Source organism: Caloenas nicobarica, chromosome 1, assembly GCF_036013445.1.
Source record: "Caloenas nicobarica isolate bCalNic1 chromosome 1, bCalNic1.hap1, whole genome shotgun sequence".
Taxonomy (NCBI): Eukaryota; Metazoa; Chordata; class Aves; order Columbiformes; family Columbidae; genus Caloenas; species Caloenas nicobarica.
The window spans coordinates 66188903-66201197 of record NC_088245.1 but is presented as its reverse complement, the minus strand read 5'-3'; the positions used below and the strand labels follow the sequence as shown (position 1 = coordinate 66201197).

General features: G+C 43.1%; 1 protein-coding gene across 2 annotated transcripts; it reads left to right on the top strand.

The window, feature by feature from the left end:
- Positions 1 to 4379: 4379 nt before the first annotated feature.
- Positions 4380 to 12219, top strand: LOC135986262 (tubulin alpha-8 chain). Of its 2 annotated transcripts, none has more exons than XM_065630200.1 (5): positions 4380 to 4560; positions 8732 to 8954; positions 9660 to 9808; positions 10362 to 11042; positions 11822 to 12219. In XM_065630200.1, the coding sequence occupies exons 1-5, from the start codon at positions 4558 to 4560 to the stop codon at positions 12107 to 12109; spliced, it is 1344 nt and encodes a 447-aa protein (XP_065486272.1). In that variant the 5' UTR covers positions 4380 to 4557; the 3' UTR covers positions 12110 to 12219. The 2 variants fall into 2 exon arrangements, with proteins under 2 accessions (XP_065486272.1, XP_065486264.1); XM_065630192.1 differs by lacking the exon at positions 4380 to 4560 and adding an exon at positions 4894 to 5092.
- Positions 12220 to 12295: the final 76 nt, after the last annotated feature.

Genomic DNA, 12295 nt, shown 5'->3' with positions numbered 1-12295 from the left:
GCCTGGGGAAAAGGAGGCTGAGGGGAGACCTGATCGCTGTCTGCAACTGCCTGAAAGGAGGTTGTAGCATGGAGGGTGTTGGTCTCTTCTCCCAAGTAGCAAGTGATAGGACAAGAGGAAATGGCCTCAAGTTGTGCCAGGGGAGGTTTAGATTTGATGTTAGGAAAAAATTTTTCGCGGAAAGGGTTGTCAGGCATTGGAACAGGCTGCCCAGGGAAGTGGTGGAGTCACCATCCCTGGAGGTGTTTAAAAGGCATTTAGATGAGGTTCTTAGGGACATGGTTTAGGCTAGAGTTAGGTTATGGTTGGACTTTATGATCCTGAGGGTCTCTTCCAACCAAAACGATTCCATGATTCTATGCAGGACAGAAGTATTACCAGCCCCATCAGACTTACTGAGATCACATAAATTCAAACAGTGAAAAAAATGTGTGTGATAGGTGTAGGTAGGATGTCTAAGAACACCAGCTACGATTTCACAGCTTAAGTCTTCGTAAGGTATATTTTTGTATATTTCCATTGGTTCAGGATTCTAGAACAATATATTGTTAAGGCAGGCAGGCAGGTGGCCAAGCTTGGCCTGAGGTTAAACTAATGGAATAACTAGAGAAACTGTTGGATGTTGCTGACAATGGAACAGGAAAAGTGGCTGTTCAGCCTTAACCTGTGTCTGAACTAGTGATGTGGCAGCAGGAGAAGGGGAGTTTTGGGACCTCCCCCACGTTGAGTGTTAGATATCCACAGAAAGTGGGTGTTGGCTTACTGGGAGTACTAACTAAAGCTGAAATTACCAAATAAAGGTGAAAAATTAGCAGAACAGGGCCAGTGGTGAAAAGGGAGGGAAGTAGGGAGGGTGCATCTATTTAGGATGGAGGGAAAGCAAGATAAAGGTAAAGAAAATTATGTTTGGGGGTACCTCTCAAGCAGCCCTGTGCTTGAACAATGTCTGCAGCAAGACCATAAGCCTGTGGTGCTGACCGTCCCATGTGTCCAACTTGCTTCTGAGCTTGTGGTTATGTGGTTATCTGGAAGGTTTCACTTAGCACTAAGGAAGAGACACCCTGGATGGCATGGAGGATAGACCCAATATATACCACTGTTATTTTAATAATGGATTTCTTATTGATCTTTCATTTCTTTTTTTAAAAAAATCATGTTTTCACTGAAACGTATATTCAGCACTTACAACTCCAGCAGGGCTACAGAAATGCATTACTATGTTTTGCCCAAACTGCTGAGGAGTGTTGTTCCCTTTCTGGTAGCTCAGTTTGTATTAAGATTGCTAAAAGGTCATAAAGAAAAGCAGGCACATCCAGAAATGTCAACTGATGTAGTTTACCTTTTTATCTGCAAAATGAATGGCTGGTCTTTATATTAATAACTATAGTTCTGAACTTGCGGTATTAGGGAAGATAATTTTTCATGTCCAGTCTAATTCCACATTTTTTAACACATATAGAGAAATATTCTATGTGACAATTTTTAACAAAAAGGAAATAACTCTTTAGAAAATGCATCCCAGGATGTACTTAATTGTTCATTTAAAAGTAATTTTAAAAATACACAGCACAGTTCTCTGTTTCAGCGATAATACCTGAAAACCAGACTTCTATCAATATAGCAGAGTTTTATGTGGTATTGAAATAGTAGATGTTAGGATTTCAGAAATACCTGTAACTAGCTGCTGTCAATTCTCCCAGTAGGTGGCAACAGAGTGACAAAATGGAGCTCTACAGAGGAGACAGGGAAGCTTTTATATTTTCATTCACCTAATTAAGAATGTACTGTTATGTGTGGGAAATGCAAAGACTTTCACACACAAAAGTAAAAGTGAAAGAGGTTTTTGTAGGATCACTGAAAAACTTCTTAGGAGTTCGGTTTTGTAAGATGGCACATTACTGTTCTAAAATAATCCACAATTCTGGCACTATCGGTGAATCACTTAGATAACCAAACTGTAGGGAGTGATGTCCATCTAGTGGAGGAGATAAAGAAGATAACTGTCCTTCATTTGCCAGTTGATACATTTTGATGTCTAGTCAGAACAGAACTGATAGATCACAGGACTTAGTGCTTCTCTTGACCTAAGGTCTGGTAGACAGTACTTCTAACCTCTAGATTGTTCAGAACTGCTATTTTTGGAGATGTGACTGCTTTTAAAAAAAGGAAAAGGATTTAGGTTTTGTCTGGCAGTGTTAAGGGGTTTTTAAAAATCCCTGTAAGAGGCTGATCTTGATAGAATCATAAACCACTTGAAGTAACTCCCAAGTCCACAGCTCTGTCACATTTCTCCGGAGGGCACCTATTGCACAGCACCGGGGAAACCCTTTGAGCATATCCAGACCACCCCAGCTGCATACAGGCTGCACATCACCCAAGCAGCACAGGCTATTCAGGAACCCTCTGGCACTAAAAACCACTCTAGCCACTCTAGCACTCATGCCAAATTCACTTATTTGCGCACTTCAGGACTCCACAGCAGAGCTTTTTTTATAACCAGCCCTGCTTAGCTCTTGTCATCATCTACCAGTGTTGCAAGGTAAAAGCTGAAGTGGGCAGGTCTTGACCAGGCTGCTGGGCCATCAGCTCTCCCCATGCAGGTCACGTCCCAAGCCTGTTCCATGCAGAATGGAGAGGTGCCCCTACAAGCTCACCGTCTGCCCACACAGGCTGAATGCCAGCATCAAGCAAGATGACTTTCTTTCCAAGAATCCAGGCCCAGGCCACATCTCCCTCATGTCTCTACAGAGTAGAGCCTAGAGGCCAACTCTGGAGTCAAGAAAACACACCGGTACCTGGGAGCAGAGTCCCACATTGTGCTTTCAGGTTCCACTCTAAATCTAGGCTGAGGGTTTTCTGCCTAGGCACTCTGCAACACAAGACGACAGAGCAAGGAAAGGAAACCTCATGAAAAACAGTACACCCAGGTCCTCCTCAGGGCTTTTACATCTGTGTCTGGGCTTCACCCCAGACCAACACATATTTCCAGCACTTGAGTTCATGGGCTACCTCAAGACAGAGCACGTGAAGCACTGTCTTTGGTCTAAAGCAGATCTGCAAAGGCCTTTTACTTAGCTATGCGTCTGTGAGAAAGGGAAGAACAGTAGCCTGGGTCATCCCCAGGCTCTTCAAGCTCAATTCATTCTAGAGAGAAGGGACATAGCCATTGCATTCCCGCTGGCCAGGGACAGCGCTCAAGATTCCATTGCTCCCTGCTCCTCAGAAGTTGATGACTGGTGAGGCACGACCCAGACTGTTCAGTGTGGCAACCCTACACTGGTGAGTCTGCAGGTCCTGGGACAGCTGAGTTTGAGTGAGTTGGAGAGAGAAATTAACAACACTGACTCCCAGAGGTGCTCTAACTGGCTACTTTGGAAGAGAAGAGAAGAGAAGAGCGGGGCAAGGCAATGTAAGAGCAGAAAAAATGCAGCAATGGACTAAGTTGCAAATATTTTAGTAATTCATAGAGCTCTTTTAGGTTTTGTAGCTGATAGATCTGACATGTTGACTCAAAGAACGCCTAAGAGGATCTGGGTGATGGACTGCTCAAAGTACGTGCTGTGAGACTTTTTCCTGAGGTGATTCTCGGCATAGAGCTCCACCTCTGGTGAATCTGGCAGCATTAACATTTCAGACTGGCCGAAGTGCTGAAACTTGGCTCCTTTGCAGGAAGAATACTAGAACAGCCTATTCCTTAGTCTCAAAGCAATGATTTGATGGTTTTCTGAAGAAGTGTGGTACTTAACTTTAACATAGTAGCAGATAGAAATTTTCATCCTTCCTCCGTAAAAAATATTTGTGCCTCCAGAAATCTCTGTAGCTTTTCTAGCCAAAATCAAAGAGTAGTGACTTGTAGGTTTATGTAAAGATCAGCAAAATTAAGACTATATATACCAATGTGAGTTTATAAAACTATGAACTACTTCCAGCCTGGTATTTTACGATTCCACGATACTTCACACTCTTAAAATGTCGGTGTTAGTTAGAGAAGATCCTTAGATGCTGGTTGCCAACAGTGGCAGAACAATCTATCAATATAATCATGTCAAAGCAGACTAATCTAAAATTTAGGAATTGTGTATTTAAATTTTTACTGATTAAACATCATAATAAACAGTATGTTTCTAAAGCCAAGAGATAAATAATACTCAGATTCAAGCAATTGGGTGTGCCTTCCTCTTCGTTACCTGGGAGTTGCAATCATGAGGATTTCTCCACTGAGAGAAGCTGCTTCTTTCCAATGCTGAGCTAGTGCAGAAGGAGCAAACAACAAAATGGTGCAGGCAACTGCCCTAATTTGGTGTGAGAACGTTTGTGTGATGCCTCCAGCTATGTCTCGCAATAAGCACTGCAATGAGAATCAAATTTCTTTCAGTGTTCGGACAGATGAGTTAGAGCCTCTACTGAGTGCTGCCTCATACTGCTGACAACCCAGATGACTGTACACAGAAAGAGAAGCAATAGAAGTGAATTGCAACATTAATAGAGAGGCAGCTGGAGTAAGGACAGAAAGAAGTCAGGCCAGCATTTAAGAGCCCTGGTAGAGGACACTTCAGAATGGTAATTATATTTTCCAGTTCTCTATTTTTTTTTTTCTATCCTCTTTTCAATTTATTTGCTTTCTTATGCACTCTTGGTCTTCTGTATTGGAATTTAGGAGTGATTTTTGTCTACGCATGTACATGCTGGCAGAACAGGGAATTGGGATGGTATGTGTCTTGTAGGCGATACATATGGATAATACTCAGTTGTTAGAAAGTATGGTGGATGGCGTGTTAGGTGGCTACACTCAGATTTAATAAGCATGCCAAACGAGGTGGGACTAAATTGGAAATCGAGGATCTATCTGAGCCCAGCCTGTCTGGATGAATTTGCATAGGCAGTGTGGTGGGATGGGCAGGAGGCAGCGATGCGGTGGGCAGAACCGTGGAGCCCGTGACCTCGTCCCCAACACGCGGTGACACTGAAACGCGGCAGCAGGTGCCTGGTGCCGGGCCCAGGCTGCCTCCTGCCCTGCAGCCCAGAGCCCGGCTGCGGCACAGACCTGCCGCCCCGACCCGAAAGGGAAGGACACGCCGCTGGAGACACCATGGTAAGGGGGAGATGTGGGGACACCCGTCATGCGGGGACCGGGAGGACCGTGGGCGAGGGAAGGCAGGGGGTTCTGCTGTTGTTATCAGTGGTTTGCTCCACAAAACTCCTGATCTCATGCACCGAATACCACGTAAGAGGATGGGAGAGGAGCATCAGAAAATCTCACTGGAGCTATAAGGCATGGTGAACCAGAGTTTTCTTCAGAGACTGTCTAATTAGTGGAATTATAAGATAAATTACATACAGAGTCTTAGCTTCTTAGTACTTTCTGCTGTGACTCTATTTTCTCAACACAGGTTCATTTTCATATGAGATAATTTTTTTTTTTTTTTTAGAAATAAAACAAAAAAGTTACTTACCTTTGTGTCTGTTTTAAATTAATTTAGCCCCAGTGGCTGTACTGTGCATAGCTATACAGTGTATACACGTGTGTTTCTGGAGTGCATGAATGTTTTTATATGTGTATGTGTGTAACTAAGTAAAAAAAGCCTTTCATTTTTAAAATTGGGGGGGGGGGGGGGGCTATTATAAATTTGTAGAAACGTCTCAAAACCTCTTAGAATGTGAAAAGTCCATTTCACCTTGTACCCAAGTTTATGTCTAGCACTGAGTCTTATTTTGGTGCAGAGAACTGTGTTATTTTTTTGCCAGTACAGCTGCAGGTCCAAAATGAGAGCGCTCATTTCACAGGCAAGATACACACTTTCACAGGCTCCCCATGCCTTAAGGCAGACCTAGGGTAGTGAACATGTTTTGGGAATAGCTGGGAGACTAAAATCTGCCTTTGTACAGTAAATACTTAACCCGGTTAGTATTCTGCTTTTTAATAGAGTCAAAGCTGTCCCAGGTTTAGTCAGGTCCACAATTTCTAACACAGGTCCTGGTACATCAGTGATGGGATATGAAACATGAGTTTGGAGTAGGTTCCAAATTTAAATATCAAATACAGATCAGTTTACTCTGCCTGTGACTCTGCAGAAGGCCCACTCTCTTCCCTAGTAAAAGTCCGATATCTATTTTAAAGCTGTTTACTATGCAAAATTAGAAACCTCTTTGTTACTCCTTGTCAGAATATTTCCAAATTACTTCTGGGGTAGGAGAAGATGGGAGCTGAAGGCAGGAGTCATGGCCAGAGGCCTGGCTCAAAAGGCAGTGTTGAGATACTGCTTCAAACTAGTGCAGCTGTAAGCGCAAGCTAAAAGGAAAGGGGCTGCTTCTACAATATTAACTTTCTAAGGCAACATTCACTTGTTCCACCTGTGGAAAAACAAACATATTCTTCTACTGATCTGAGGAACAGGGCAAAGCAGCTCCTTAGGTTCCAAGTGCTGCTTGACTTGTAGCTTTGCTCTAAAAGGTATAATTTTTTAAAAATCACCTGGCCTCATTGCCGTGTTTAAAAGGGAAAAAAATATATTTTTTTTCTTGCTGCCAGCCTCACAGATTCACATTGGGATTTAAAAGAAAGGCAGGAGCCTGTCCTGTGCAAAATCAGCACCAATTGAATTGTCTAAGCCTAAATATGTCTTCAGTGTTTCCTGAGTAATCCCCCATTTTGCAACTGTTTCCTGAGTAATCCCCCATTTTGCAACTCTCCTGCAACATACTGACCTGTGAAGCCTCATCATCATGCAAATAACTCAGATAATTTTGCACAACTCAGCTGAGAAAAACAAGGTTGTGCAGGTACACTTGAGAACATGCTGCTGTGTATGCATTTGCAGAGACAGCAACTTACAAATGAGTACTGAATAGAAATAATACGTTGCATTGAATTAAATATTTAAATTTACCTTCCGTATTCGTTTGAACTTCTGAGGATGACTAACTGGGGCAGTGGTGACTCCTGAAATTCCATTTGCTTCCAAAAAAAAATCTTTAGTTATGTTTCCAAAGCATAAATATATGTCAATTTGTGAAGAAAACACTGCTCCAGAGACGCTGCTGGTCACGTATTCTGCCTGAGGCTTTAGGTTTGGGGCAAGATGCGTTTCGTTCTCAGGTCACAGGATGATTTTGCAGGGTAGGCAGTTAGCAAATTAAAAAAAAAAAAAAAAGTCAGTTAACTGGCCAAATCTGATATTAAGTCATTGCATATCTCTAAATGAGATATTACAAAATAAAAATGAGTGAGGACCATTCTCTGGCCTTGAAGCCAGGTAGCACGGCCTGCTTCATATTTAGACATCTAAATTCTCTTTCCCTCTCCAATGCTAGGCTGTGGTCAGTGAGCTAGTCACTGAAAACTATTCTTGACAATGAGTTGTATTCTGGATGGTGCCCAAACGTTGTCTGGAAAAGTACGAACTGGCATAAGCCAAAACTGTGCCAGAGAGTGTGCTAATTATCTATCAGCACAGGTGTTCACAGGTCAGTGTTCAGTAATATGACCTGACCCTTTCTTGCTCCCTAGTATAGACAGGGCCATTGAGATCACAAAAACAGAGCTCAGAAGACAATAATTACAATTGCTCCAAAGCAGAAACAGAAGCTGAAACACTCCATGTGTCTGAAACTGCTCTCTCCTTACAAAACTACCTTTTACTACACTCAGTGTTGCAATCATCTGGACTAACTCAGAATTATCTGCTTTATAATTATATTTCTGAACTTACAGAACCATAGAATCATAGAATAGTTTGGGTTGAAAGGGACCCTCAAAGCTCATCTAGTCCAACCCCCTGCCATGAGCAGGGACATCTTCAACTAGATCAGGTTGCTCAGAGCCCCGTCCAGCCCGGCCTTGAATGTCTCCAGGGATGGGGCATCGACCACCTCTCTGGGCAACCTGGGCCAGGGTTTCACCACCCTCATTGTAAAACATTTCTTCCTCATGTCTAGCCTGAATCTCTCCTCTTTTAGTTTAAAACCATTACCCCTTGCCCTGTTGTACCAGGTCCTTCATACTCCTGGACTCTAGGTGTAAAGGATTTTGGAGCAATCGGCACCTGCCTATTTTACCCTCGTGTTACACACGTTGTTTTCTTTTCATTGAAGCTCCTGGCTACCACAGGAGCTATGCTCAAAATTACACAAGCAAGGACGCTATCTTGCAATGACACTGCCTGAATAGGCAGTGGACCTGCAATGTAAAATTCATAGCTGCTCAGAAGCTTGAAGGAACATTTGTGTCTACCGAGAGAACCTGAAATAATTTCCTGAGATGAATATTGCTTAAAGCAGTTCTTCCAAGTTTCCACTCTATCCTGCTATCAGAGGGTAAGAGAATCAAAAGACATCACCTGTCTAGGGTTACATGAGGTTGAAGGATACCACATGACTGTGTCAGGTTCCTGCCAGGAGTAAAAATAAACTAAACTGGGCTATGCTCCTTAACAGAGCCAATCTGTAGGAGGAAAGGTGGGGTTTGTGTAACTGATTTTTTTTTTCTGCCTATTTTCATGTGCCCATATATCACAGCACAAAGATCTCAATTTTTTGAAGAGCTGTCCCAGTATCTGGTGTGTATATGCATGGCTTCATTGTGGTCACGGGGTTGAAAAACCAAATCCATTGCTGACAGCAACAATTCACCATTTTCTGGAAGAGCAATACAGTGGGAAAAAGTAACTGTTAGGAATAAGGAGGACTTATGTGCTGTGTTTTTTCTGACCCTGTCTCTGCTCTCTCCCCTTAGCGTGAGTGCATCTCTGTCCATGTTGGCCAGGCTGGAGTTCAGATAGGAAATGCATGCTGGGAACTCTTCTGCCTGGAGCATGGCATTCAGCCAGACGGCACCTTCAAGGATCTGCACAATAAAGTCAACAATGATGACTCTTTTACTACGTTTTTCAATGAAACAGTCACTGGGAAGCATGTGCCACGAGCTGTAATGGTGGACTTGGAACCAACAGTAGTAGGTCAGTATCGAAATAAAGCTGGGAAATGGAGAAGAGCTTACTCTTCCTAGTATAACCATGGTGTGTCACCAGTCTCTGCTGGTACAAAGCAGCACAGCTTTTGTATCTTGGTCTACCACTAGATAGCATAAAACTAATTTTCTTGTGATACAGAATGCCAGATTCTGTGATGAGTCAATTACCTCCATAGGTGTTATAATACCGATAGGATCCCCAGCAGTTTAATAGCTATCACACATGGTTTGTGTGATTTCTCTTTGCAAAAATATTTAACTTTTGGGTTTGTTTATCTTGACATTTTTGCCATTCGAATTCTGCTTTTCTCCAATTCAGATCTGGAGTAGGAGCCTGACAGTTTCCCTCCAGGAACTGAATGATTTCTAAAAACTGGGGCACTTGAGGGAACCCGATTTTCTTCATGCTTTTTTTCTGGTGACTTGTCCTTTTGTTGCTACAGGCTGTACAACTGACAAGTTCTTGAGAAGATAACAGCTTCTGTGCCTGGATACACGTCATGCCATAAATCAACAGAACACAACGATTTAAAAATGCTTAGGAAGCAGTTTTACTTTCTCCATCAGCATTTGTTTTTTGCGGTCATGACCTCCACTGACAGAAAGCTTGCATCAATGCCAACAGCAACCAGATCTTGTTGGCACTGGAGCACAGCCATGCAGCTTTTTACAGTTTCTCTTTCTTGTTCAGATGAAGTGCGGGCTGGCACCTTCCGGGAACTTTTCCATCCAGAACAGCTGATCACAGGAAAGGAAGATGCAGCTAATAACTATGCCCGTGGCCACTACACCATTGGCAAAGAAATCATTGATCTGGTGCTTGATCGCGTCCGTAAGCTGGTAAGTCCCAGCAGCTTTGAAACAGCCGTTTGGATTCTGCAGAAGACAAGCGCAGAACAGGTAGTTTGTTAACTGTGAATGATACCAATGGTTCAGAAAAGAGATTGCAAGACATACAGAAGCATCATTACTAGTCTGACACAGAGAAGCCCAGTAGTTCACTTCCCAGCTGTATGCCTTCAGACAGGCTTCAAAAGCGGTTCTGAAGATGTAATTCGTCATTATTAGCACAGCCCTGAAATACCAATACTGATAGAGAAGGGTGGATTAGAAAGTGCTACATTGCCCATTTCAGCTAGAATAACTAAAAGAAGTGTGAAGTTCAGAGAGAGAAGATCCACAGATGAGTCCAATTTTTATGTTGTAAGTTGAGCTAGGGAAAGAAGCAAAGGACAGGGTTATCACCAGGCCTTTCTCAAGACAACCTGACATGAAAGCTATGCTCTGTATTGCTGACTGCTCTCCTCTTCAGCTCAGAATAAGCTCATGTAGTAGATGAAGTATTTTCGTTCGTCTTCACCCCCTCTTCTTTCATTTTCTCTTTGCTTTCTAGACTGATGCCTGTTCTGGGCTGCAAGGATTCCTGATCTTCCACAGCTTTGGTGGGGGTACCGGCTCTGGCTTTACCTCCTTGCTGATGGAACGCCTCTCCGTGGATTATGGAAAGAAGTCCAAACTGGAGTTCGCCATCTACCCAGCTCCTCAGGTCTCCACTGCTGTGGTGGAGCCCTACAATTCTATCCTGACCACGCACACCACCCTGGAGCATTCGGACTGCGCATTCATGGTGGATAATGAGGCCATCTATGATATCTGCCGCCGTAACCTGGGCATCGAGCGTCCCACCTACACTAACCTCAACCGCCTGATCAGCCAGATCGTCTCCTCCATCACCGCCTCGCTGCGCTTTGACGGTGCCCTCAATGTGGATCTCACAGAGTTCCAGACAAACCTGGTGCCCTACCCGCGCATCCACTTCCCCTTAGTGACCTATGCCCCCATCATCTCCTCTGACAGAGCATTTCACGAGCAGCTCTCGGTGGCTGAAATCACCAACTCCTGCTTTGAGCCCAACAACCAGATGGTGAAGTGTGACCCAAGACATGGGAAGTACATGGCCTGTTGCTTGCTCTACCGTGGTGACGTAGTCCCCAAAGATGTCAACGTAGCAATTGCTGCCATCAAGACCAAAAGAACTATCCAGTTTGTTGACTGGTGTCCAACAGGCTTCAAGGTGAGTACAGCGCCTGTGAATTTCTCTTTAATGTTTAAAGGGCAAGTTCAGTCTAGCAGAAAAGGAAGGAACATAAGAAAAATGTGTGTGCATAAAACATGCCTTTTCTCCTTTGGACATCTCATTGACATGGACTCCTAAATATTTAGGTACATGGAAATCTGAATTGTATACAATTTAAAATCTAAATAAGTATTCATTTCTGACCTGAATTTTGAAAAAAGCCAGTGAGTGTTCCCTCTGAAGCATCGTCTAAAACTAAGGAAATACCCAAACCAATACAATTAATAAAGGAAATGCTGATATTACGGAATCTATCAGTTAACATCCTCATGCAATGATATTATACAGCCTCTCCCCACTGGCTACATAGCAGTGTTGGGAAACACAATTTCAATAATAGTACCGACATTAGCAGTGGAAAAACATTTGTCCTACAAGTAGCTGGTTTAAGAATGAAAACTTTTAACTGGCAACCAACTTTCTGTATCAGTTTCTGTAGAGTATCTTGGTGAAACTGTATGTTCAGTGTGGAGTAGCTGTTAAGAAAGCTACTAAATTGCCAGTCCTCATTAAACAGAAGAATGATGCAGACATTAAAATGACCATGTAACAAACTGTTTATGATGTTATTATTTTTATGGCATTTGCCATCTGGTAGTTTTGATAGTGGCACCATTCTACCAGAGCATATGTACCTTCGCTCACTTTTTTTCCAGCTCTTTGACTGCTTTCTACTCTTGCCTTCTTACAACCTTCTCTCACATTCCTGTTTCCAGGTTGGGATCAACTATCAGCCTCCTACAGTAGTTCCTGGAGGAGATCTAGCCCAAGTTCAGCGAGCAGTCTGCATGCTGAGCAACACCACGGCCATTGCAGAGGCCTGGGCAAGGCTGGACCACAAGTTCGATCTGATGTACGCTAAGAGAGCTTTTGTGCACTGGTATGTGGGTGAAGGCATGGAGGAGGGAGAATTTGCAGAGGCCCGAGAGGACCTGGCTGCCCTGGAGAAAGACTATGAAGAAGTGGGGACTGACTCATTTGAAGAAGAAAATGATGGGGAGTAATTTTAAAATACATTTTGTTCCTATTGAGCACAGAAATGGCTCTGTATCACTGTATTGCCTGAGTCTACCATCAGGTCACCTTTTTTGTATGTAATAGATACAGAAATTTAGGAGGAGTCATATAGAGACATCTTTTATTCTATAAATCACAGGTGATTTTTCCTATAAAATATGATCAGTTGTAGT